Source organism: Hypanus sabinus, chromosome 1, assembly GCF_030144855.1.
Source record: "Hypanus sabinus isolate sHypSab1 chromosome 1, sHypSab1.hap1, whole genome shotgun sequence".
NCBI lineage: Eukaryota > Metazoa > Chordata > Chondrichthyes > Myliobatiformes > Dasyatidae > Hypanus > Hypanus sabinus.
The window spans coordinates 214621506-214647471 of record NC_082706.1 but is presented as its reverse complement, the minus strand read 5'-3'; the positions used below and the strand labels follow the sequence as shown (position 1 = coordinate 214647471).

The 25966-nt window shown below is 43.0% G+C and overlaps 1 protein-coding gene across 3 annotated transcripts in view; it reads left to right on the top strand.

Annotated features, from left to right (window-relative positions):
* The first annotated feature begins 3358 nt into the window (after window positions 1-3358).
* Window positions 3359-25966, top strand: part of avl9 (AVL9 homolog (S. cerevisiase)) — a 274023-nt gene continuing 251415 nt past the window's right edge. For all 3 annotated transcript variants that reach the window (XM_059985379.1, XM_059985385.1, XM_059985374.1), the window contains exons 1-2: window positions 3359-3508; window positions 8618-8738. In XM_059985379.1, coding sequence (XP_059841362.1) covers window positions 3434-3508; window positions 8618-8738 — 196 coding nt within the window. In that variant the 5' untranslated portion in view covers window positions 3359-3433. The remainder of the gene's footprint in view (window positions 3509-8617; window positions 8739-25966) is intronic.

Genomic DNA, 25966 nt, shown 5'->3' with positions numbered 1-25966 from the left:
CTTAACTGCTCCTATATCTGACAAAGGGTTAGGGAATGTCCTGACAAAGGGTCTCCACCCGAAACGTCGATAGCGCTTCTCCCTATAGATGCTGCCTGGCCTGCTGTGTTTCACCAGCATTTTGTGTGTGTTGTTGTTTGAATTTCCAGCATCTGCAGATTTCCTCGTGTTTGCTGCTATATCTTTTGGTCTTACAGTATCAGGAATTTAGTAAGGTGTTTGACAAGCTTCTTCAGAAAGTCAGAAGGCATGGGATCCAGGGAAAGTTGTCCATGTAGATTTAGAACTGGCTTGCTCATAGATGGTAAAGTATGGCTGTAGGTGGAACATATTCTGCCTGGAGGTCAGTGACCAGTGGAGTTCTGCAGGAGTCTGTTCTGAGACCCCTGGCTCTTTATGTTTTCTGTAAATGAACTTGAATGAGGATGTGGAAGAGTGGATTACTAAGTTTGCAGATGACATAGGGTTTTTGGAGTTGTGGTTAGTGTGGAAGATTGTCATGAATTACAACAGGACATAGACAATTTAATTGGAATAAGGGGAAATATGAAGCTATCAGGCAAGAACTGGGAAGTATAAATTAAGAGCAGATGTTCTCAGTGAAATATATAGCAGAAATGTGGCAAATGTTCAGGGGATATTTGGGTGGCATTCTGCATAGGTACATTCCAATGAGACAGGGAAGGGATGGTAGGGTACAAGAACCATGGTGTACAAACACTGAAAATCTAGTCAAGAAGAAAAGAAAAGCTTACGAAAGATTCAAAAAAATAGGTGATGATAGAGATCTAGAAAATTATAAGGTTAGCAGGAATGAGTTTAGGAATGAAATTAGGAGAGCCAGAAAGGGCCATGAGAAGGCCTTGTTGAGTAGGACTAAGGAAAACCCCAAGGTATTCTACAAGTATGTAAAGAAACGTAGAAACATATGAAAACCTACAGCACCAAACAGGCACTTTGGCACACAATGCTGTGCTGAATATGTCCTTACCTGAGAAATTACCTAGGGTTACCCATAGCCCGCTATCTTTCTGAGCTCCATATATCTGTCCAGGAGTCTCTTAAAAGACCCTATCGTATCCACCTCCATCACCATTGCTGGCAGCCCATTCCATTCACTTACCACTCTCTGCGTAAAAGACTTACCCCTGACCTACCTCTGTACCTACTTCTAAACACCTTAAAACTGTACCCTCTCATGCTAGCCATTTCAGTCCTGGGAAAAAAACTCTGACTAGCCACACAATCAATGCCTCTCATCATCTTATACACTTCTATCAGGTCACATCACATCCTCTGTCGCTCCAAGGAGAAAAGGCCGAGTTCACTATCCCCTTCTCACAATTCCTCCGTCTCCGCTGCATCTGCTGTCAGGATGAGGCTTTTTATTCCAGGATGAAGGAGATGTCTTCCTTTTTTAAACAATGGGGCTTCCCTTCTTCCACCATCAACTCTGCTCTCAAATGCATCTCTCCCATTTCCCGCACATCTGCCTTCACCCCATCTGCCCACCACCCCACTCAGGATAGGGTTCTCCTCGTCCTCACCTACCACCCCACCAGCCTCCAGATCCAACGTATAATTCTCCGTAACTTCCGCCACCTCCAACGGGATCCCACTACCAAGCACGTCTTTTCCTCCCCCCTCGTTCTGCTTTCTGTAGGGATCGCTCCCTACGCGACTCCCTTGTCCATTCATCCCCCCCCATCCCGTCCCACTGATCTCCTTCCTGGCACTTATCCTTGCAAGCGGAACAAGTGCTACACCTGCCCTTACACTTCCTCCCTCACCACCATTCAGGGCCCCAGACAGTCCTTCCAGGTGAGGCGACACTTTACCTGTGAGTCAGCTGGTGTAGTGTACTGCATCTGGTGCTCCTGGTGTGGCCTTTTATATATTGGTGAGACCTGATGCAGACTGGGACCATTTTGCTGAACACCTAAGCTCTGTCTGCCAGAGAAAGCAGGATCTCCCAGTGGCCACACTTTTTAATTCCACGTCCCATTCTCATTCTGATATGTCTATCCATGGCCTTCTCTACTGTCACAATGAAGCCACACTCAGGTTGGAGGAACAACACCTTATATACCAGCTGGGTAACCTCCAACCTGATGGCATGAACATTGACTTCTCTAACTTCCGTTAATGCCCTTCCCCTTCTTACCCCATCCCTGATATATTTAGTTTTTCTTTTTTCTCTCTCTGCCCATCACTCTGCCTGTTCTCCATCTCCCTCTGGTGCTCCCCTCCCCCTTTCTTTCTCCCAGGCCTCCTGTCCCATGATCCTTTCCCTTCTCTAGCTCTGTATCCCTTTTGCCAATCACCTGTCTGGCTCTCAGCTTCACCCCACCACCTCCGGTCTTCTCCTATCATTTTCCCCTCCCCCTCCTACTTTCAAATCTCTTACTATCTTTCCTTTCAGTTTGTCCTGACGAAGGGTCTTGGCCGGAAATGTCAACAGCGCTTCTCCCTGTAGGTGCTGCCTGGCCTGCTGCGTTCCACCAGCATATTGTGTGTGTTGCTTGAATTTCCAGTATCTGCAGATTTCCTCGTGTTTGCAAGTTCACTCAACCTATTCTCGTAAGGAATGCTCCCCAATCCAGGCAACATCCTTGTAAATCTCCTCTGCACCCTTTCTATGGTTTCCACATCCATAGAAAGAGCAAGAGGATAAGATGTGAGAGAATAGGACCAATCAAGTGTGTCAGTGGAAAAGTGTGCATGGAACTGGAATAGGTAGCGGTGGTACTTAAGGATGCAGATCCGGGCTAAGAAATAGTGATAAAGTTGAATTTGTAAAAGTATTAAGTAATTCAGTCTGAAAAAGGTTAAATTTGAAGGTACAATACAGAGCTAATTGCAGGATTCATAGAAGTGTGGTGGAACAGAGGGAGCTAGGGATCCAAGTCCATAAATTCTTTCCCCTCTGCCCTTCATCTCGTCCTGTCCTGTGCCTCATATCTCAGGATGCTATTTATTGACCTCAGCTCCGCGTTTAATACGAACATCCCTCAGAAGCTGGTCAGTAAATTGTCCTCAACAAATCTTACTGTAATTGGATCCTGGTATTCTTGACAGAAAGGGCACAGTCAGTCCATGTTGGCAGAAACATTTGCCGGAGCGTCACGGCTCGACGGATATTGCAAACTGAAGAAAATCTGCAGATGCTGTAAATCCAAATCAACACAGAAAATGCTGAAGGAACTCAGCAGTTTAGGCAGCATCTATGGAAAAGAGTGAACAGTCGACCTTTTACTCTTTTCCATAACTGCTTTGTAACCCACGGAGTCAATCCAGCACTTCCCCCGCGTCGCCTTCGACAAACGTTGCCCCGCAGCCCCGGACGTATTATGGAACGGACCACATTCCAAGTAAGACGTGTGGACGCGATGACGCACTTACGCTCGGCCGGAGGAGGAAGCGACTGCTGGGAATGGAGGAGTGTCCGGCCAAGCTGGTCGTGTTACACATTGTGGTGGTCGGCTTCCACCACAAGAAGGGCTGTCAGGTGGGTACAGGCAGTGTTCGCAGGGGCAACGGACCAGTGTGGAGTAGAGGAGAGAGACAGGCGTTGGTGGGGGAGTCAGGAGCAAAGACAGCGAAGAGAGAGGAAGAGGAGGAGGAAAGGGAAAGTGGAGACGGAAGAGAGAGGGTAGAGGAGGGAGGGAGGTAGATGAGAGTGGAGGCAGGTGAGGGGAGAGTGGGTGGGGGCGGGGCAAGGAGGATGAGGATAGATGGAATGGGAGTTGTGCAGAGAGAAGGACGGGGAAATTGGAGACAGGGAGGGGGAGTGGTGGCGGGGCCAGGAGGAAGTGGGCGGGGAGGGCGGGGGGGGGGGGAGAGGGACAGGGCGAAAAGACCACTGGAAAATGATGCTGGTGAGGTAATAACGGGAGACCTAGAAATGGCAGACGAACTTAAGGCAAATGCAACGTTGGCATTTATTTCAAGTCGAATAGAATTTATAAGCAAGGAGATAATACTGAGGCTTTTTACGACACTAGTCAAGCCACACTTGGAGTATTGTCAACAGTTTGGGCCGTATATCTCAGAAAGTATGTGTTGTCATTGAAGAGAGTCAAGTGGAGGTTTAAGAGGATGATTCTGGGAAGGAAGGGGTTAACATGTGACTAAACACATTGATGAAGGTAGAGCAGTACATGTTCTGTATATGGATTTCAGCAAGGCATTTGATAAGGTACCCCATGCAAGGCTTATTGAGAAAGTAAGGAGACATGGGATCCAAGGGGACATTGTGGATCCAGAACTGGCTTGTCCACAGAAGGCAAAGAGTGGTTGTAGATGGGTCATATTCTGCATGGAGGTGGGCGACCAGTGGGGTGCCTCAGGGATCTGTTCTGGGTCCCCTTCTCTTCGTGATTCTTATAAATGACTAATGAGGATGTAGAAGGATGGGTTAGTAAATTTGCTGATGATACATAGGTGTAAGGAATGGGTTAAGGTTAGGGGAGTTTTGGATAGTGTGGAGGGCTGTCAGAGGTTACTGCGGACATTGATAGGATGCAAAACTGGGCTGAGAAGTGGCAGATGGAGTTCAACCCAGATAAGTGTGATGTGGTTCATTTTGGTAGGTCAAATATGATGGCAGAATATAGTATTAATGGTAAGCCTCTTGGCAATGTGGAAGATCTGAGGGATTTTGGGGTCCAAGTCCAGGTTGATTGTGGTTAAGAAGGCATATGGTGGGATTGAGTTTAAGAGCCAAGAGGTAATGTTAAACCTATATGGGACCCTGGTCAGTCCTCACTGGTCTGTGCAGTGCTCAGTTTTGGTCACCTCACTATAGGATGCTTCCTGGATTGGGGAGAATGCCTTATGTGAATAGGTTGAGTGAACTCCTTGGAGTGGCAGAAGATGAGAGGTGACCTGATAGAGGTGTATAAGAGAGGTGTATTTAAGAGGCATTGATCATGTGTACAGTCAGAGGCCTTTTTCCAGGGCTGAAATGGCTAACAGTTTTAAGGTGCTTGGAAGTAGGTACAGAGGAGATGCGAGGCCTCACCAGTGCTTTTATAAAGCCTCAACATTACATCCTTGCTTTTATCATCTAGTCCTCTTGAAATAAATGCTAACGTCATTGCCTTCCTCACCACAACCTGGAAATTAACCTTCAGGGAATCCTGCACAAGGGCTCCCAATTTCACCTCAGAGTTTTGTATTTTCTCTCCATTTGGAAAATAGTCTGCCCTTCTATTTCTTCTACCCAAGTGCATGACCACACACTTCCCGACACTGTATTCCACCTGCTACTTTGCACATTCTCCTAATCTAAGTTCTCATGTGGCCTCTCTACATCCACAAAGATGTTCCAGAACAAGGGGTCGCAGTTTAAGGATAAAGGGGAAGCCTTTTAGGACCGAGATGAGGAAAAACTTCTTCATACAGAGAGTGGTGAATCTGTGGAATTCTCTGCCACAGGAAACAGTTGAGGCTGGTTCATTGGCTATATTTAAGAGGAAGTTAGATATGGCCCTTGTGGCTAAAGGGATCGGGGGTATGGAGAGAAAGCAGGTACAGGGTTCTGAGTTGGATGATCAGCCATGATCGTACTGAATGGCGGTGCAGGCTCGAAGGGCCGAATGGCCTACTCCTGCACCTATTTTCTATGTTTCTATGCCTGCCCCTCCACCTATTTTTGTATCATTTGCAAACTTTGCAACAAAGCCATCAATTGCGTCAATGAAATTATTGATATACTGTATAAAGTAACAAGAACTTGTCGAAACACAGATCTCTGTGGAAAAGCCTCCATTCATTCCCATGCATCAGGTAAAATCTTGCCTGACAAAGCTGTTGGAATTCTTTGAGGAGATTACTCATAGGATGGACAAAGGACATGCTGTGGATGATCTATATTTGGACTTTCAGAAGGTCTTTGACAAAGTGCAGCACTCGAGGTTTCTTACCCATGGTATTACAGGAAGGTTTCTGGCATGGTTAGAGCATTGGATGATTGGTAAGAGGCAGTGAGTGTGAATAAAAGGATCCTTTTCTGGTTGGCTGCCAGTAGGAGTTGGTATTGGTTCTGCTTTTTCTGCTGTATATCAAGGTTTAAATGATAGATAAGAACATAAGAAATAAGAGCGGGAGTAGGCCATCTGTCCTGTCAAGTCTGCTCCACCATTCAATTAGATCATGGCTACTCTGGCCATGGACTCGTCTCCACTTACCTTACTTTTCCCCATAACCCTTAATTCCCCTACTATGCAAAAATCTAACCAACCTTGTCTTAAATATATTTACTGAGGTAGCCTCTACTGCTTCATTGGGCAGAGAGTTCCACAGATTCAGCATTTCTCTGGAGAAAGCAGTTACACTTCATCTCTGTCCAAATCTCCCATGAATTTTGAGACTATGTCCCCTGGTTCTAGTATCACCTACCAGTGGAAACAACTTTCCTGCCTATTATCATACCTACCCCTTTCATAATTTTATATGTTTCTATAAGATCTCCTCTCATTCTTCTGAATTCCAGTGAATACAGTCCCAGGTGATTCAATCTCTCCTCATAGTCTAACCCCCTCATCTCTGGAATCAGCCCTGGTGCAACCCCTTCGCACCACCTCCAAAGCCAGTATATCCTTCCTCAATTAAGGAGACCAGAACTGCACACAGTACTCCAGGTATAGCCTCACCAGTACCCTGTACAGTTGCAGCATAACGTTCCTGCTCTTAAATTCAATCTCCCTAACTAACATTCGATTTGCCTTCTTGATAGCCTGCTGCACTTGTAAACCAACCTCTTGTGATTCATGCACAAGCACTTCTAAGTCCCTCTGCACAGCAACATTCTGCAATTTTTACCATTTAAATAATAATCTGCTCTTCTATTTTACCTTCCAAAGTGTTTCTCGCATTTACCAACATTGTACTCCATCTGCCAGACCCTTGCCCACTCACTTAACCTATCTATATCTGTACCTTCTGCACAATTTGGCTTTCCACTCAATTTTGTATCATCAGCAAACTTCGGTATATTAACTTGGTCCCCTCTTCCAGATCATTAATGTATATCATGAACAGTTGTGGGCCCAGCACAGACCCATAAGACCATAAAATATAGGAGCAGAAGCAGGCCATTAGGCCCATCAAGTCTGCTCTGCCATTCAATCATGGGCTGATCCAATTCTTCCTGTCATCCCCACTACGTTGCCTTCTCTCCATATTCTTTGATGTCCTGGCTAATCAAGAACCTATCTATCTCTGCCTTAAACGCACCCAATGACTTGGCCTCCACAGTCACTCATGGCAACAAATTCCACAGATTTACCACCCTCTGACTAAAGTAATTTGTCCACATCTCTGTTCTAAATGGACGTCCTTCAATCCTGAAGTCCTGCCCTCTTGTCCTAGACTCTCCTACCATGGGAAATAACTTTGCCATTTCTAATCTGTTCAGGCCTTTTAATAGTTGGAATATTTCTGTGCGATCCTCCCTCATTCTCCTGAACTCCAGGGAATGCAGCTCAAGAACTGCCAGATGTTCCTCATTAGGTAACCCTCTCATTCCTGGAATCATTCTTGTGAATCTTCTCTTGAACCTCTCCAATGTCAGTTTATCACTTCTAAAATAAGGAGCCCAAAACTGCACACAATACTCCAGGTGTGGTCTCACGAGTGCTTTATAGAGCCTCAAAATAACGTCCTTGCACTTATATTCTATACCTCTAAAAATGAATGCCAACATTGCATTCTCCTTCTTCACCACCAACTTAACCTGGAGGTTAACCTTTAGGGTATCCTGCACAAGGGCTCCCAAGTCTCTTTGCATCTCTGCATTTTGATTTCTCTCCCCATCTAAATAATAGTCTGCATGACCATATGCTTTCCAACATTATATTTAATTTGCCACTTCTTTGCCCAATCCGCTAAACTATCTAAGTCTCTTTGCAGGTTCTCTGTTTCCTCAACATTACTCGCTCCTCCACCTATGACATAGGAAGATATGCTCAATAATATCAGTGCACTGACCCAGCCAATAATTATCCAAAAATACTGAAGAAATGGCAACTTTATTTTACAATTCCCTTTCTCACCTATTTAAGATTTTGAAAGGATCTGAAAAATTCTGTAGACTGGTGCAAGGCCCTTGTGACAAAGTGGTCATTCATTTCCAAACCAGGGAATTTTGCACTTGGCTTATTGGCAAGATAGCTTCTAATGAGATGATGAGAGGAGACTTGATAGAGGTGTACAAGATATTAAGTGGAATAGACAGAGTGGACAGCCAGCGCCTCTTCCCCAGGGCACCACTGCTCAGTACAAGAGGACATGGCTTTAAAGTAAGGGGAGGGAAGTTCAAGGGGGATATTAGAGGAAGGTTTTTCACTCAGAATGGTTGGTGCGTGGAATGCACTGCCTGAGTCAGTGGTGGAGGCAGACACACTAGTGAAGTTTAAGAGACCACTAGACAGGTATATGGAGGAATTTAAGGTGGGGGGGGTTATATGTGAGGCAGGGTTTGGGGGTCGGCACAACATTGTGGGTTGAAGGGTCTGTAATGTGCTGTACTATCCTATGTTCTGATAGTGATCTTTACAAATACTTTGCAAATTATTCTTGATTCCATATTACTGTCCATTCTGAAATCCTGCAGGTTGAATTTTCATACCCACCATTGGTTTCTGAAGAAGGACATGAGGGTCACAGCTTACCTGAGGAATGGAAATACCTTCCATTTCTTGCTTTGCCAGATGGAGCACATAATTACCAGGAGGGTAAGATAATTCAGGAATCTATTCATATTTATGCATTGGGCATTTGTAATTATGCAGTAATTAATGTTATTGATGGGAGCCAGGATGATAGTGCTGAGGATGATCCAACAAGTTTACAAGTAGATGATGGGTATAGCATAAGTGTAAGGAAGGGACAAGCCAATGATTGGGTACAAATGCAGACAGAGCGCTCACCAGTCTCTGTGTGGAAAAACTTGCACCTGACATCCCCTCGGTACCTATTTCCAAGCACCTTAAAACTATGCCCCCTTGTGTTAGCTATTTCAGCCCTGAGAAAAAGCCTCTGGCTAGCCACACGATCAATACCCCTCATCATCTTATATACCTCTGTCAGGTCACCTCTCATCTTCCATTGCTCCAAGGAGAAAAGGGCAAGTACACTCAACTTATTCTCATAAGGTATGCCCTCTAATCCAGGCAACATCCTTGTAAATCTCCTCTGCACTGTCTCTATAGTATCCACATCTCTCCTGTAGTGAGGTGACCAGAACTGAACAGAGTACTCCAGGTGGGGTCTGACCAAGGTCTTGTATAGCTGTAACATTACCTCATGGCTCTTGAGCTCAGTCCCACGGTTGATGAATGCCAACACCATATGGCTTCTTAACAACACTGTCAACCTTTGCAGCAGTTTTGAGTGTCCTATCGACACGGACCCCAAGATCTCTCAGATACTCCACATTGCCAAGAGTCGTACTATTTATATTCTGTCTTCAAATTGGACCTACCAAAATGAACCACTTCACACTTAACTGTGTTGAAGTCCATCTGCCACTTCTCAGCCCAGTTCTGCATCCTTTCAATGTCCTGCTAACCTCTGACAACCCTCCAGACTATCCACAACACCCCCCCAACCTCCTTATGTCATCAGCAAACTTACTAACCCACCCTTCTACTTCCTCATCCAAGTCATTTATAAAAATCACAAGGAGGAGGAGTCCCTGCGGAACACCACTGGTCACCGACCTCTATGCAGAATATGAACCATCTACAACCACTCTTTGCCTTCTGTGGGCAAGCCAATTTTAGATCCACAATACAAGGTCTCCTTGGATCCCCTGACTCCTTACTTTCTAAAGGAGCCTCGCATGGGGAACATTATCAAATACTTCTCTGAAATCCATATACACTACATTCACTGCTCTACTTTCATCATTGTGTTTTATTACATCCTCAAAGAATTCAATCAGGCTTGTAAGGCATGACCGGCCCATGACAAAGCCATGCTGACTATCCTAAATCAGATTATTTCTCTCCAAATGCTCATAATTCCTGCCTCGCAGGATCTTCTCCAATGACTTGCCCACCACTGAAGTCAGACTCACTGGTCTATAATTTCCTGGGTTAACTCTACTCCCTTTCTTGAACAAGGGATTAACATTTGTAACCCTCCTGTCCCTATTGATGATGCAAAGATCATTGCAAGATGCTCAGCAATCTCCTCCCTCACTTTCTTCAGTAGCCTGGGGTATATCTTATTTAATGCTTTTCGTAAGGCTCCGGCACATGCTCTTTCTTAATGTCTATATGCTCAAGCATTTCAGACTGCTTTAAGTCATCTCCACAATTGCCAACGTCTTTTTCCCTTGTGAATGCTGAAGCAAGGTATTCATTAAGAACCTCTGCTACCTCGTCTGACTCCATATATACATTTCCACTATCGCACCTATTCTCACATGGCCCATCCTCTTGTTCTTCACATACTTGTAGAATACTTTGGGGTTTCCTTAATCCTGCTCACCAAGGCCTTCTCATGGCTCCTTCTGGCTCTCCTAATACCATTCTTAAGCTCATTCCCAGCAACCTTGTAATTTTCTAGAGCTCTAACAGTACTTAGTTTCTTGAAGCATTCGTAAGCTTTTCTTTCTTCTTAACTAGTTTTTTTACACACATTGTACATCATGGTAATTTAACTCTACCATCCTTTTCCAGCCTCAATGGAACATACCTATGCAGAACTCTATGCAAATGTTCCCTGAGCGTTTGCCACATTTCTGCTATGCATTTCCCTGAGAACATCTACTCCCAATTTATGTTCCAAAGTTCCAGCCTAATAGTTTCATATTTCCACCTATCCCAATTAAATGTTTTTCTAGGTTGTCTGCTCCTATCCCTCTTCATCGCTGTGGTGAAGGAGATAGAGTTGTGCTTGAGCCTACTCAGGGAAAGGCTGTCTTATATTGGGTGTTGTATAATAACCCAGATCTTATTCCACAGCTTAATGTAAAGGAACCCTTCGGAGGCAGTGATCAAATTCATACTGCAATTTGAGAGGGAGAAGCATAAGTCACATGTATTAGTATTGCAATGGAATAAAGGGAATTACAGCGGCATGAGAGAGTTAAGCTTACCAAGGTGGATTGGAGGAGGATACTAGTGGGAATGATGGCAGAGCAGAGATGGCTGAAGTTTCTGGAAACAGCTCACAAGATGCATGATAGATATTTGCCACAGAGAAAGCCTTTCTCAAGTGTTGGGTAGGCAACCGTGGCTGACAGAGGAATTTAAGGACTGCATAAAAGCCAAGGAAAGGGCTTATAAGGTAGCAAAAGTGAGTGGGAAGTTGGATGATTGGGAAGCTTTCAAAATCCAACATGGCATTTAAAAAGCTATAAGAAGGGAAAAGGTGAAATATGAGGGCAGACTAGCTAATGATCTAAAGCAGGGTACCAAAAGTTTCTTCAGTTATCTAAAGAGTAAAAGGGAGGTGAGAGTTGATATTGGACCACTGGAAAATGTTGCTGGTGAAGGTAGTAATGAGGGACAAAGAAATGGCAGATGAACGTAATGGGTACTTTACATCTGTGCTTTGAGAGGTTGGTCATGACTAGTCTGAACTCCTGCCCTAGCAAAGACCTGGACCCATTGCAACTTGCCTATCGCCACAATAGATCAAAGGCAGATGCAATCTCAATGGCTCTCCACATGGCTTTAGACCACCTGGACAACACAGACACCTATGTCAGGATGCTGTTCATTGACTATAGCTCAGCATTTAATACCATCGTTCCCACAATCCTGATTGAGAAGTTGCAGAATCGGGCCTCTGTACCTCCCTCTGTAAATGGATTCTTGACTTTGTAACTGGAAGACCACAAGATAACATCTCCTCCTAGCTGGTGATCAACACTGGTGCACCTCAGGGCTGTGTGCTTAGTCCACTGCTCTACTCTCTATATACACATGACTGAATACCATCTATAAATTTGCTGATGTTACAACCATTGTTGGTAGTATCTCAGATGGTGATGAGAGGTGGTGTACAGGAAGAAGATACGCCAACTAGTGGAATGGTGTCACAGCAACAACCTGGCACTCAACGTAAGTAAGATAAAAGAACTGATTGTGGACTTCAGGAAGGGTAAGACGAAGGAACACATACCAATCCTCGTAGAGGGATCAGAAGTGAAGAGAGTGAGCAGTTTAAAGTTCTTGGGTGTCAAGATCTTTGAGGACCTAACCTGGTCCCAACATATTGATATAGTTATAAAGAAGACAAGACAGCAACTATACTTCATTAAGAGTTTGAGGAGATTTGGTATGTCAACAATGTAATGTATTATGTGAGTATTCGTAGGTCAGAGTGTGTATGACGTCAGGACGGGGGTTAAGAAAAATAGAAGACTGTTGAATAAATGTGGTTGTTCAATCTACAGCGGTGTCCAGGTCACATCAATACTACATGGTGTCAGAAGAAATCGCGAAAAAAAAAGTAAGAGAAGACATATAAAAGATGTCACAGTTACAGCCACCGTCAAGTTTAAGCCTACAAGGTAATCTTGCTGAGAACTGGAAAATATGGATCCAGAAGTTTGAGCTGTTTTGCACCGCTAGCGGTGTAGCTGAAGAGTCAGAGAAAGTGCAATGTGCTATGTTTCTGCATGTGGGAGGGGAAGAGGCAATAAAGGTTTGCAACATGTTTGTTTGCATCACTTTGCAAGATATGCAAATCGCAGGAGCATGCAAGGAAAATGCATGCTGTGGAACAGAGTGAGGGCAACAGTGACATGTTCATTGGCATAGTTGAAGTGGAACAGGAGGTATGCATCAAGAATATTGACAATGCAGAGATGAAGGATGAAGATGATTGGACTCAAGATCTGATAATAAACAGGAGGAATGTGACATTTAAGCTTGACACTGGGGCAAAGTGCAATGTAATGTCAGCAAAACATTCAACTCACTGGACATCAGAAGAAGACTGAGAGAATCCACCTGCAAGCTTGTTGCATATTTCGGCCACAAGACAGCGCCGTTGGGAAAGAAAGCACTCACCTGTGTGTACAAAGAACAAAAATGCAAGATAGAGTTTGAGATAGTACAGCAACATGTTCCAGCAATACTGGGCAAAGCAACTTGCACAAAGCTAGGCCTAGTGAAGCGAATCTATGGTGTTGAAAAAGAAAATGACATTCTTAAAGACTTTGCTGACTTGTTTTCTGGAATAGAATGTTTACCAGGGAAACACCATATCCAGATTGATCCAACTGTTGTGCCTGTCGTGCATGCCCTGAGAAAGATTCCAATAACTCTCAGGGATCAAGTAGTGGAGGAGCTACACAGAATGGAACAGCTGGGAGTCATAACAAGACAAATAGAACCTACTGACTGGGTGAATAGTATGGTGACAATGGTCACAGAAAAAAAGATGAGGATTTGCATGGATCCACGAGATCTCAACCGAGCCATCAAAAGAGAGTACTATCCGCTGCTCATGGTTGAAGAGGTTGTCTCCTGCATGCCTAATGCGAAACACTTCAGTATTTGACGCAAATCAAGGTTTTTGGCAGATCAAGCTGGATGAGGGAAGTTCCAAATTATGCACTTTCAACACGCCCATAGGGAGATATCGTTTCCTGTGTCTACCCTTTGGGATTTCTTCTGCATCAGAGGTATTCCAGTAGCACATATGATTGAAGGCCTGGACTGGTGGTCAACATCATTGATGATTTACTGATTTGGGGTGACACAACTGAGGAACATGATCAGAGACTGAGGAAACTCCTGGAGAGAGCATGTGAATACAACCTAAAACCGAACAAAATTAAATGTAAGATCAGAACTACAGAGATCAAATACATAGGTCACGTACTCAGTGTTGATGAGCTAAAATTAGATAATGAAAAGGTAAGGGCTGTGGTACAGCTACCACCACCCGAAGACAAGCAAGAAGTATTGAGGTTCATGGGCATGATACAGAATCTTGCCAAATTCATTCCCAACTTATCAGAGGTCAGTGCTCCACTTCAAAAGCTACTAGAGAGCAACACTGAATGACATTGGGAAGACGAACAAAAGAAAAATTTTGACACATTGAAGCAGTTGGTTACCAATGCATCAGCACTCAAGTTCTATGATGTCGATAAACCGGTGACGATGTCTGTGGATGCCAGTTCAGAGGGAATAGGAGCTGTTATACTGCAGGATGGGAAGCCTGTGGCATATGGATCACGAGCATTTACAGACTGTCAATGCCGATAATCTCAAATCGAGAAGGCATTACTCGCCATAGTTTATGGGTGTGAGAAGTTCCACCAATATGTATATGGAAAAGAAATCCAGGTTGAGAGTGATCACAAACCACTTGAGAGCATCTTCGAAAAGCCACTCCACCAAGCTCCTATGAGGCTGCAAAGAATGCTTCTCAGGCTAAGAGGTACACTCTCAGTCACCTGTAAGCCAGGAAAAGAACTGCACATCGCTGATGCTTTGAGCCATGCTTACCTCAAAGAGCAAAAGGAAGAGTTGCTAGGAAGAGAGCTGGAGGTCAACTGGGTTACACCTCAGCTACCCATCTCTGAGGAGAAGTTGAACATGTTCAGGAAAGTGACTGCAGATGATCCTGAAATGCAAATGCTAAGAGGCATTACAATGAATGGATGGCCAACAGAAAGAAAAGATGTTCCAAAGGAAATGCAGAAATACTGGACATTTAAAGAGGAAATCAGCTATGCATCAGGACTAATGTTCAAAGCGGCAAAACTCATCATACCAAACCAAATGAGACCAGAAATGCTTAACGGAATTCATGAGTCACACCTGGGGATAGTGAATTGTAAAGAAAGAGCAAGGGACATTCTCTATTGGCCAGGTATGTCAACTCAGATAGAGAACATTATGTCTCAGTGTGCTGTCTGTAATGAAAACAAAAACAGCAATCCAAGAGAGCCTCTGCTTCCCCACCCACTAGCAGGAAGACCATGGGAGAAGATTGGCACAGATCTCTTTCACTACAATGGTGCAGAATATCTGCTTTGTGTGGACTACTATTCAAAATATCTGGAGATCACCAAGTGACACATCCAGTCAAAGTGTCATTACCGCGATGAAGTCGACATTCGCAAGACATGGCATTCCAGATATTGTAGTTAGTGACGATGGTCCACAATATGCCAGTGGTGAGTTTAGAGGGTTCTCAGAAAGCTGGGAATTTCAACATGTTACTTCCAGTCCAGGGAACGCTCAATCTAATGGACAAGCAGAGAGAACTGTACAAACTGTCAAGAACATGCTCAAGAAGGCACAAAGCAGCAATGGTGACCCTTACGTTGCTCTGCTTGAATACTGCAACAAACCGATTGAGGGTGTGGGGTTCTGTCCTGTGCCACTGTTGATGGGACGTCGTCTGAAGTCCAAACTGCCAACATCCACAACTCTACTGACTCCTGAAGGTAATGCTCAAGTACATGACAAGCAAAAGTACAAGCAAATAAAGCAAAAGAGCTACTATGACAGACATAAAAGACAGTTGCCAGATCTGCATACAGGTGAAAATGTCAGAAGACAGAGAGGAGACACTTGGCAACCAGCTGTGGTTGTGAACAGACATCAGCAACCAAGATCCTTCATAGTTTGCACGCCGGATGGAAGAGTCTACAGGAGGAACAGGAAGCATCTGCTGAAGACAGGCGAGAGGGAGTTTCCACGTACAGATGCACAGGACATTTCCACAGATACAGACATGGAAACAAACGACACCAAGAGTGAGGGACGCGACAAAACCACACGGCGTAATGAAGGTGAAGGTTTGGCGTGGGCCGACCGAGGTGGAAATGCAGACCGCAAAGGTACAGAGGTCACTCGAGAGACTAACACTGATGAAGGACAAGCACAGTCACAGTTGTGTTACACACGGTCTGGGAGACAAGTCAAACTTCCAGCTAGATACAGAGACTAGATCTATCTACAGTCTCACACAGTTTGAGGCAAAGTCACACATGTTATAGGTTCCAAGGTGTGAAATAAAAGGTTTTTTAGTCTATGTTAGTAAAAGAAAATATACTGCTGTTAGTATTGTAAGATACACTTAAGTTACAGAGAAAGGTTGAACAAGTTAGGTCTCTATTCATTGGAGCGTAGAAGGTTGAGGGGGGATTTGATCGAGGTATTTAAAATTTTGAGGGATAGATAGAGTTGACGTGAATAGGCTGTTTCCATTGAGAGTAGGGGAGATTTAAACGAGAGGACATGATTTGAGAGTTAGGGGGCAGAAGTTTAAGGGAAACACGAGGGGGTATTTCTTTACTCAGAGAGTGATAGCTGTGTGGAATGAGCTTCCTGTAGAAGTAGTAGAGGCCAGTTCAGTTGTGTCGTTTAAGGTAAAATTGGATAGGTATATGGACAGGAAAGGAGTGGAGGGTTATGGGCTGAGTGCGGGTAGGTGGGACTAGGTGAGATTAAGAGTTCGGCACGGACTAGGAGGGCCGAGATGGCCTGTTTCCGTGCTGTGATTGTTATATGGTTATATGGTTAATACAGTATAAGAAGTTAAGATTTTTTTTAGTTTATGTCATGTTGCAATGTAAGAAAGGCATACCTAGAGGCATTGTTTTGGTAATTCAGTGTTGTAAAAAAAAATCTTGAGAAGGGGGATGTAATGTATTGTGTGAGTATTTGTAAGTCAGTGTGTATGACGTCAGGATGGGGGTTAAGAAAAATGGAAGTCTGTTGAATAAATGTGGTTGCTCAATCTACAGCGGTGTCCGAGTCACATCAATACTACAAACAAATTCTCAAAAACATCTATAGATTTATCATGGAGAGCATTCTGACAGGCTGCATCACTGTCTGGTATAGGGGGTGGAGTGGGGGGGGCTACTGCATAGGACCGAAAGAAGGTGCAAAGGGTCGTAAATTTAGTCAGCTCCATCTTGGGTACTAGTCTACAAAGTTGAGGTGTTCCAGCACCCAGGGCATGCCCTTTTCTTGCTGTTACCATCAGGTAGGAGGTGCAGAAGCCTGAAGGCACACACTCAACGATTCAGGAACAGCTTCTTCCCCTCTGCCATCCGATTCCTAAATGGACATTGAACCTTGGACACTACCTCACTTTTAAAATATATATTATTTCTGTTTTCTGTATGATTTTTAATCTATTCAATATATCTATCTATCTATATGTATATGTTATTATTATTTTATTTTGTTTATATTCTTCTATATTATGTATTGCATTGAACTACTGCTGCTGCTAAGTTAACAAATTTAACGACACGTGCCAGTTTCTGGTCTTCACTGTGGAAGACAATAGCTGTATGCCAGAGGTCCTTGAGTGTCGGGGAGTAGGAGTGAGTGCCATTGCTGATGTAAAGGAAAAAGTGCAAGGCAAGCTAAAAGGTCATAAGGTGAATAAGTCACCTGGACTAGATGGACTACATCCCAGAGTCCTGTGAGATGTTGCTGAAGAGATAATGGATGTGTTGATCATGACATTTCAAGAATCATATGATTCTGGCATAGTCCTGGAGGACTGGAAGATTGAAAGGGTCACTCCACTCTTTAAGAAGGCAGGAAGGCAAAAGAAAATAAATCATAGGCTAGTTAGCCTAAGTTCAGTGGTCCGCAAAATGTTGAGAGTGAGGTTTCAGGGTACATGGAGAATAATGATTAAATAAGTCAAAGTCAGCATGGTTTCTGTGAAGGGAAATCTTGCCTGAAAAAGCTATAGAGCTCATTGAGTCTGCTCCACCATTCCATCATGGGTGATCCCAGATCCCATTCAAACCCATATACCTGCCTTCTTACCATATCCTTTGATGCCCTAACCAATCAGGAAATGATCAACCGCCTTAAGTATACCCTATCCTCATTATATGTGGGGATATGTTCCTCACAGTCGACGCCTAGTATGGAAAACGCATAATGTGAATAATTATTTAAATGAAAAAATAGGGATGTGTTCTGGAGGGCTTGCTAAATATGTTTTATCTGTAACTTATTCACATTTTCATACCAATATGACACGAAAGCAGTACCACAAGGTAACATTCGTATTATATTTTCATCAATTTAAGGTAATATTCAATGTAATATATCATAGAAAGTTAACCTGACACAGTCTTTTCATCCTTATGTAAGTGTGTTTCGGCACATGCTTCCAAAAGAGCCCGGATTTGTCTGCATTAAACACCTGTTTCATGGTCAGCACTAGCTTGCTCACCACGCACAGCTAAGTTGTGAAGCCTGTGACGATTAACAAACTTAGAAAACCATTCCCTACTTGTATTAAAGCTAACAACATCTTGACACTTCCTCACTAGCCTCCGAACAAAGGCGACCATAAATTTCCAAAGCTTTCACACAAAGATGATCGGAACTGAGTGTTGTTTTCTTCTTTGTTTCATGCTCAATGTACAAACTCAATATTTTCTCCATTTTTGCCGTAATTGGCTTACGCACTTTGGTAACAATCTTTGAAGACACTTGTCATGAATCAATTACTGCACTTTTTGTTTTCTCAGCATTTTTCTTTATGTTTCTGATCAAGCCGAAGTAGAGTCCCAGAGCCGTGTAACCTTCACCTGATGCAGCCCTGTTTATAATTTCCAACTTTTTTTTCAAGTGTTAAAGTGGTTCACTTGACATTGGATGCTTTAAGAGAGCAAGATGGCACATCCACGTGCTGCCAAAACCAATGCGAGACTGGTGGGAGTGAGACTCATACCAGTCTCCAATACGTGACTTGTATTGGCAGGAAATCGGTGCTTCTTGTCCCAACAGTCTTGTGTAACTGAGTTTTGGACACATAAGGAGAAGTTGGTAGAAATAGTTTTGAAGCGTAACTGTGAAAATGCATTGTCTGAAGACTCATATAATGAGGATAGGGTGTATACCCACGGAATTGGCCTCTAGTGCAGTCAGTGTCAGAGCATTCCATGACTAACAGTAGCGCAGCCACTGTTGTTTCCCCAGGTAGGTTCCCCCATTGCAGTACTCAACCAGGGGTACTTATTGTTAAGGGGGATAACCACAGGCGTACTCTCTGGTATCTGACTCTTGCCCTTCCTTCTTCTCACTGTTAACCACTATCTGTCTCCTGAGGCCCCATATTACGATCAATGCCTCCAAAGGTTCCTTTAGGTTAAACTGATGAATTAAATATGGGTTATTACATAACACCCAATCTCAGACAGCCTTTCCCTGAGTAGCTGAAGCAGGAGCTGCCCTAAAAAACCATCTTGTAGGCATTCAACAAATTCCCTCTCTTGCGATCCGAGACCAACCTGATTTTCTCAATCCCCTTGCATATTGCTTTTTCCTGCTCCTTTTGCAATCTCAACCCCACATCTTGGCCACAATTTGGAGGCCTAAATATAATCCCCATAATGGTTTTTTTACCCTTGCAATTTCTTAACTCCACGCACAATGTTTCAGCATTCTCCTACCCTATGTCACCATTTTCTAAAGAAGTAATTCCATCTCTTACCAACAGAGCCACAACACTACCTATGCCTTCCTGCCCGTCCTTCCAATACAAAATATATCTTTTGATGTTAAGCTCCCAACAATGGCCTTCTTTCAGCCATGACACAGTGGTACCCACAGTGTTGTACTGACCAATCTCTAAAAACACAAAAATGCTGGCAGAACTCAGCAGGCCAGACAGCATCTATGGGAGGAGGTAGTGACGACGTTTCGGGCTGAAACCCTTCATCAGGAGTTATCTCTTTTCAACCATTCTTGAGGTATATACCCAAAATATATGGTCTTACTTTCTAAGGGTATTTCACATTTAAAGATGTCTTGTAGGGCATTGTGTATCCCACTCCAATAGTCTGATAACAGGGCATTCCCAGAAAATATGATAATGATTTGCATTTTGATTTCCACAATTTCTCCAGCAAACAGGGAAGTTACTATCATAATGGAATTTCTGAGAGGGTGTAATAAAATATCTTATCAAGCTTTTCCATCCGAACACTCTCCATTTCTGTGAACTGGTACACTTCCATTGATACCTCCATATTATTGTCCATTCTTCCTCAGATATAATTATCCCTCCTTCCCTCTCCCATTTTGTTTTAATGTGTGAAGTCGAATGTGTTTTAAGATTTGAAAACCCTTATACTACTACTGTTATCTGAATTTATGCTTTTCTAAATAGCTCTATCAAACATGTTCTTGGTTACATTTTTAATCGTCCTATTAACGTATTGTCGCATCTGTAAATACCGATAAAAGTCTTGTTTTTCTAATAAGTGTTTCTTTCAGCATTTCAAAACTGAACAGTGTTCCTTCTTTCATTACATTGCAAAGAACAGTTATTCCTTTAGCTGTCCAGTCCTTAAATCTAGCATCCAGTTTATTTGGCGTAAAATCCAAGTCATGCACACCGTTTAAGAATTGCAATATCTCCCTCTAGTTTGTATTCTTTTATAATAGTTTTCCATACTTTGAGTCCATTTTCACCCATGGGTTATCAATAGTATTTATGTACCTTTTTAAGTTGTTATCAGCCAAAATTGCCTGTATGGGAATGGGAAGTATCCCCTTCTCAATGTTTTTCCATTGAGCGTCATATGATGGGTTGCACCAACATATCACAGCTCTCAACTGTGCTGCAAAATAAAAATCTCTAAGAGAGGGTGGGCCCCATCCCTCCTTTTCCTTGGCTAATTACAAAGTTTTGAGAAGAACTCTAGGCCTTTTACCTTGCCAAATATATCTTGATAACATTTTGTTCCATTCATTGAATTGATTTTGATTCATCTCTGTTGGTAGGGTCTGAAAGAGATATTATAGTCTGGGCAGTAATATTTATTTTAAAAGATTCAATCCTTAAACTGAGACTAAAAAAAGGAATTAGGTTCCATCTTGTTATACCTTCCTTAATTTTTTTTATATATAGGCTGATAATTGCATTCTGATAATTTTGCCAAATCCTTTGGCATAATGATGCCCAAATATTCAAAAGACTCTGTTTGCCATGCCCAGGGATATCTACTTTCAATTTCTCTTGGTGGGCTATAGTTATATAAAAGTAATTGGGTTTTATCTATGTTGATATTGTATCCTGATAATTGACCATATTGTTCAAAGGATTGCATCAATTTAGGTAAAGGGTATGTTGGTTGCCCTAGATAGATCAAAATGTCATCTGCGTAACAAACCAATTTATGCTCTGTCCCTTTAATAGTAATTCCCCTGATATCTTCATTTTGTCTGATGTATTGAGCTAATGGTTCCAGATCTAATGTGAAGAGTAGTGGTGACCATGCACAGCCCTCTCTCAGATTCAGTTTATTGTCATTTAGAAACCACAAATGCAATGCAGTTAAAAAATCAGACAATGTTCCTCCAGAATGATATCACAAAAGCATATGACAAAACAGACTACACCAGAAAATCCACATAATGTTTGGCAATCCCCAATCCAGAGTCCGGAGAGGCTGCTGCATTTTAATATTGCACTACCGTTTTAGTGCCTTCCCCGGAAAGCAACTCCAAATCCACCAGACAAACAAGACCAAAAACTAATTATTTTGTCTCGTGCCCCTTTCTAGGGTAAGACTATTTGATAAATATCCATTGATTTAAATTTATTCCTAATCATATTATGGCTCTCCAAATGTTCATAAATCTTGCCTCTCAGGATCTTCTCCATCAACTTACCAACCACTGAAGTAAGACTCACTGTTCTATAATTTCTTGGAATATCTCTACTCCCTTTCTTGAATAAGGGAATAACATCTACAACCCTCCAGTCCCCTGGGACCTCTCCCGTCCCCATTGATGATGCAAAGACCATTGCCACAGGCTAAGCAATCTCCTCCCTCACCTCCCACAGTAGCCTGAGGTGCATCTCGTCTGGTCCCGGAGAGTTATCCAACTTAATGCTTTCCAAAAGCTCCAGCACTTGTTCTTCTTAATGTCTGTATGCTCAAGCTTTATCCTCTGTAAGATCCCTACAATCGCTAAGATCCTTTTCCATAGTGAATACTGAAGCAAAGTATTCACTAAGTATCTCTGCTATCTCCTCTGCTTCCTTACATACTTTTCCACTGTCACACTTGATTGGTCCTATTCTCTCACGTCTTATCCTCTTGCTTTTCACATACTTGTAGAATGCCAGTGAACATTTGCCACATTCCCTTGAGAACATCTGTTCCCAATTTATGCTTCCAATTTCCTGCCTGATAGCTTAATATTTTCCCTTACTCCAATTAAACACTTTTCTAGCTTATCTATTCCTATCCCTCTCCAATGCTGTGGTAAAGGAGATAGAATTGTGGTCAGTATCTCCAAAATGCTCTCCCATTGAGAGGCTTGACACCTGATGATGTTCATTTTCCAATACCAAATCAAGTACAGCCTCTCCCCTTGCTCTAGGGAGATGCCTAGCAATATTTGGGAAATTAAAATTTTCCACCACAACAACCCTGTTATTATTACACTTTTCCAGAATCTCTCTCTCTATCTGCTCCTCGATGTCCTTGCTTCATTCGTTTTGAGAAAACTAGAAGTTTTGATTTAATTAAACTGTAATGTATGCATTACAAATATTTGTTTTTGCGCAGTCTGGAGTAACATTACAATGTTCAGCAATGACAATAAAGTTCTGTTCTTTTCTATAAAAGCAAGGATACAATGCTGAGGCTTTATAAGGCATTGGTCAGATGCTCTTGGAGTACCATGAGCAGATATCTAAGAAAAGATTTGCTGGAATTGGAGAGAGGTTATGGTCCTCTTGGAGGAGCAAAACAATAGCATGGGACAAAATAGATGCTATTGAAGGTCAGTGGTCACCTATGCATGAAGCTGATAGATGGGGGTTATCTTAAATTGACTTTTTGCATAGGAGATGCACACAGAGTCTATAAAGGTGAGGCAAAACAGTGGTGAGGTCATGGACTGTATACAGATTATAGAAGAGGAGGTGTTTGCTGTCTTGAGGAAAATTAGGTGGATAAACCGCAGGGCCTGACAAGGTGTTTCTTTGGACTCTGTGGGAGGTTAGTGCAGGAATTGCAGGGGCCCCGGCAAAGATATTTAAGATGTTCTTAGCCAAGGGTTAGGTGCTGGAGGATTGGAGGATAGTTAATGTTATTTTCAGTTGCTTGGCATTCAGATTTGATAATAAATTGGATTAGACCTTGGCTTCGTGGAAGAAGCCAGAGAGTGGTAGTAGATAGTTGCTTCTGTGACTAGAGGCATCCAAAATTATAAGCCAAAACGATAAGGTAAATGCAATCAGCCTTTTTCCACTGAGGTTGGGTGAAACTAGAATTAGAAATCATGGATTAAGGGTGAAAGGGGACATGTTTAAGAGGAGAAGGTGGTGAGAGTGTAGAATGAGCTGCCAGCAAGATGCAGGGTCAATTTCATAGAAACATAGAAAGCCTGCTGCAGCACAATTACCCAGAAAGCTGTTCTAAACATGTCCTTCCTTTATACCTACCTAGGCTTACCCGTAACCCACTATTTTTCTAAGCTCCATGTACCCATTCAGGAGTTTCTTCAAAAACCCTATCATTTACGCCTCCACCACTGCTGCCAACAGCCCATTCCACGCACTCACCACTCTCTGTGGAAAAAAAATTTGGGAAAAATGAGGAATGTGCAGGACATAGGTATTTCAAAAATGCGGAAATACTTAAATGATAAAATAGTGCAACTATGGCTGAAATGGCAAGTCAAAGCTTTTGTAAAAGGAAAAGAAAGAGCATACAACAAAGCAAAAATTCTGGAGATAGAGGATTGGGAAGTTTTAAAAAACTTGGAGAGCATCTAAACATCATTACAAGGGAAAAATGAAATATGAAAGCAAGCTAGCAAATAATATCAAAGTGGATAGTAAAAGTTTTTTCAACTATGGTAAAAATAAAATAGAAATGAGAGTGGACATGGGACTGCTGGAAAATGAGGCAGGAGAAATAATAATGGGACAAAGAGATGGCTGATGAACTAAATGAGTATTTTGCATCGGAGTATGCCTAGTGTATGAAGGAAGGGTGCAGGTACTATTACAAGAGAGAAGGTGCTCAAAAAGCTAGAAGACTTAAAGGTACATAAGTTACATGGATCAGATGAACTGCACCTTAGGGTTCTGAAAGAGGTAGCATTAGCGATTGTGGTGGCATTAGAAATGATCTTACAAAAATCATTGAACTCTGTATGGTGCCAGAGGACTGGAAAATTGCAGATGTTACTCCACTCTTTATGAAAGGAGAAAGGCAAGCAGAAAGGAAACCGTAGACCAGTTAGCCTGACCTCAGTGGTTGGGAAGATGTTAGAGCCAATTGTTAAGGATGAGGTGATGGAGTACTTGGTGACACAGGACAAAGTCAGCATGGTTTCCTTCAGGGAAAATCCTTCCTGATGAACCTGTTGGGATTCTTTGAGGGTATTACAAGTAGGATAGATAAAAGGGATGTAGTCGATGTTGTATATTTAGACTTTCAGAAAACCTTTTACAAGGTGCCACACGTGAAGCTACTTGCCAAGTTAAGTGCCAGTGGTACTGCAGTAAATTTGTTAATATGGTTAGAGCATTGACTGATTGGTAGGAGGCAGTGAGTGGGAATAAAAGGATTCTTTTCTGGTTGGCTGCCATTGACTAGTGATGTTCAGCAGGGGTCATTGTTGGGACCACTTTTTTTTATGCTGTATATAAATGATTTATATACGGCAAGGGGGAGAGCCAGTCCCTTCTTACCATCTGACCAGCTGGCTCCAATCATTGATTCAGAGCAAACACAGAGGACCTTTGCCAGGGTTAACCCACGGAAAGCAGGGGGTCCCGACAACATCTCTGGACGTGTGCTCAAGGAATGTGCTGATGTATTAGCAGATGGCCTGACAGACATCTTCAACATCTCTCTTAGTCAAGCCATTGTCCCCAGATGCTTCAAAACCTCCACAATCATCCCTGTAGCAAAGAAATCAGTTGTAGCCTGTCTGAATGATTACCGTCCTGTTGCCCTGACCTTCCATAGTGATGAAGTGTTTTGAATGGCTTGTCAAGCCTCATATCACAGCCAGCCTCCCCTCATCGCTGGATCCTCTACAGTTTGCTTATCATCCAAATCACTCTATGGAGGATGCAATATCCACCACACTGCACACAGTTCTCTCTCACTTGGACAACAAAGACACTTATGCCAGAATCCTGCACATTGATTTCAGTTCAGCGTTCAATACCATCATCCCACAGAGACAAGTGGAGAAACTGTTGCTGCTTGGCCTTAATACTGCCATGTGTTGCTGGATTCTGGATTTCTTGACAGAGAGACCACAGTCAGTCCGTGTTGGCAGGAACATCTCTGACTCCATCACACTGACCACTGGATCCCCACAAGGCTGTGTGCTTAGCCCATTGCTGTTTACACTGCTAACACATGACTGTGCAGCCAGATTCAAGGGGAACCTGATCATTAAATTTGCTGATGATACCACAGTGGTGGGGCGCATCAGCAAAAATGATGAAACAATGTATAGGGAGGAGGTTAAACACCTAGAGAGCTGGTGCAGTGACAACAACTTAATGCTTATTGTCACCAAAACCAAGGAGATGATCGTCGATTTCAGACGGTCTCAGCCTGAGCACACACCCCTCAGCATCAATGGCTCCACAGTGAAGAGAGTGGATAACATCAAGTTCCTTGGGGTGCAGATCTCGGACAATCTCACCTGGTCCAGGAACACCACTGGGATTGTGAAACGAGTCCAGCAGAGATTGTACTTTTTGAGGAAGCTTAAACAAGCATCACTCCCCACTAACATCTTAACTACATTCTACAGAGGAGTGGTTGAGAGTGTGCTGACCTTTTGCATCACAACCTGGTACTCCAGCTGCAGTGCTGCTGACAAAAAAGCCTTGCAGAGGGTGGTTAGGGGAGCAGGGAAGATTATTGGGGTCTCCCTACCTTCTGTCCAAGACCTCTTTCAGAGTCGATGCCTCCAGAAGACACGGTACATCATTAAAGACC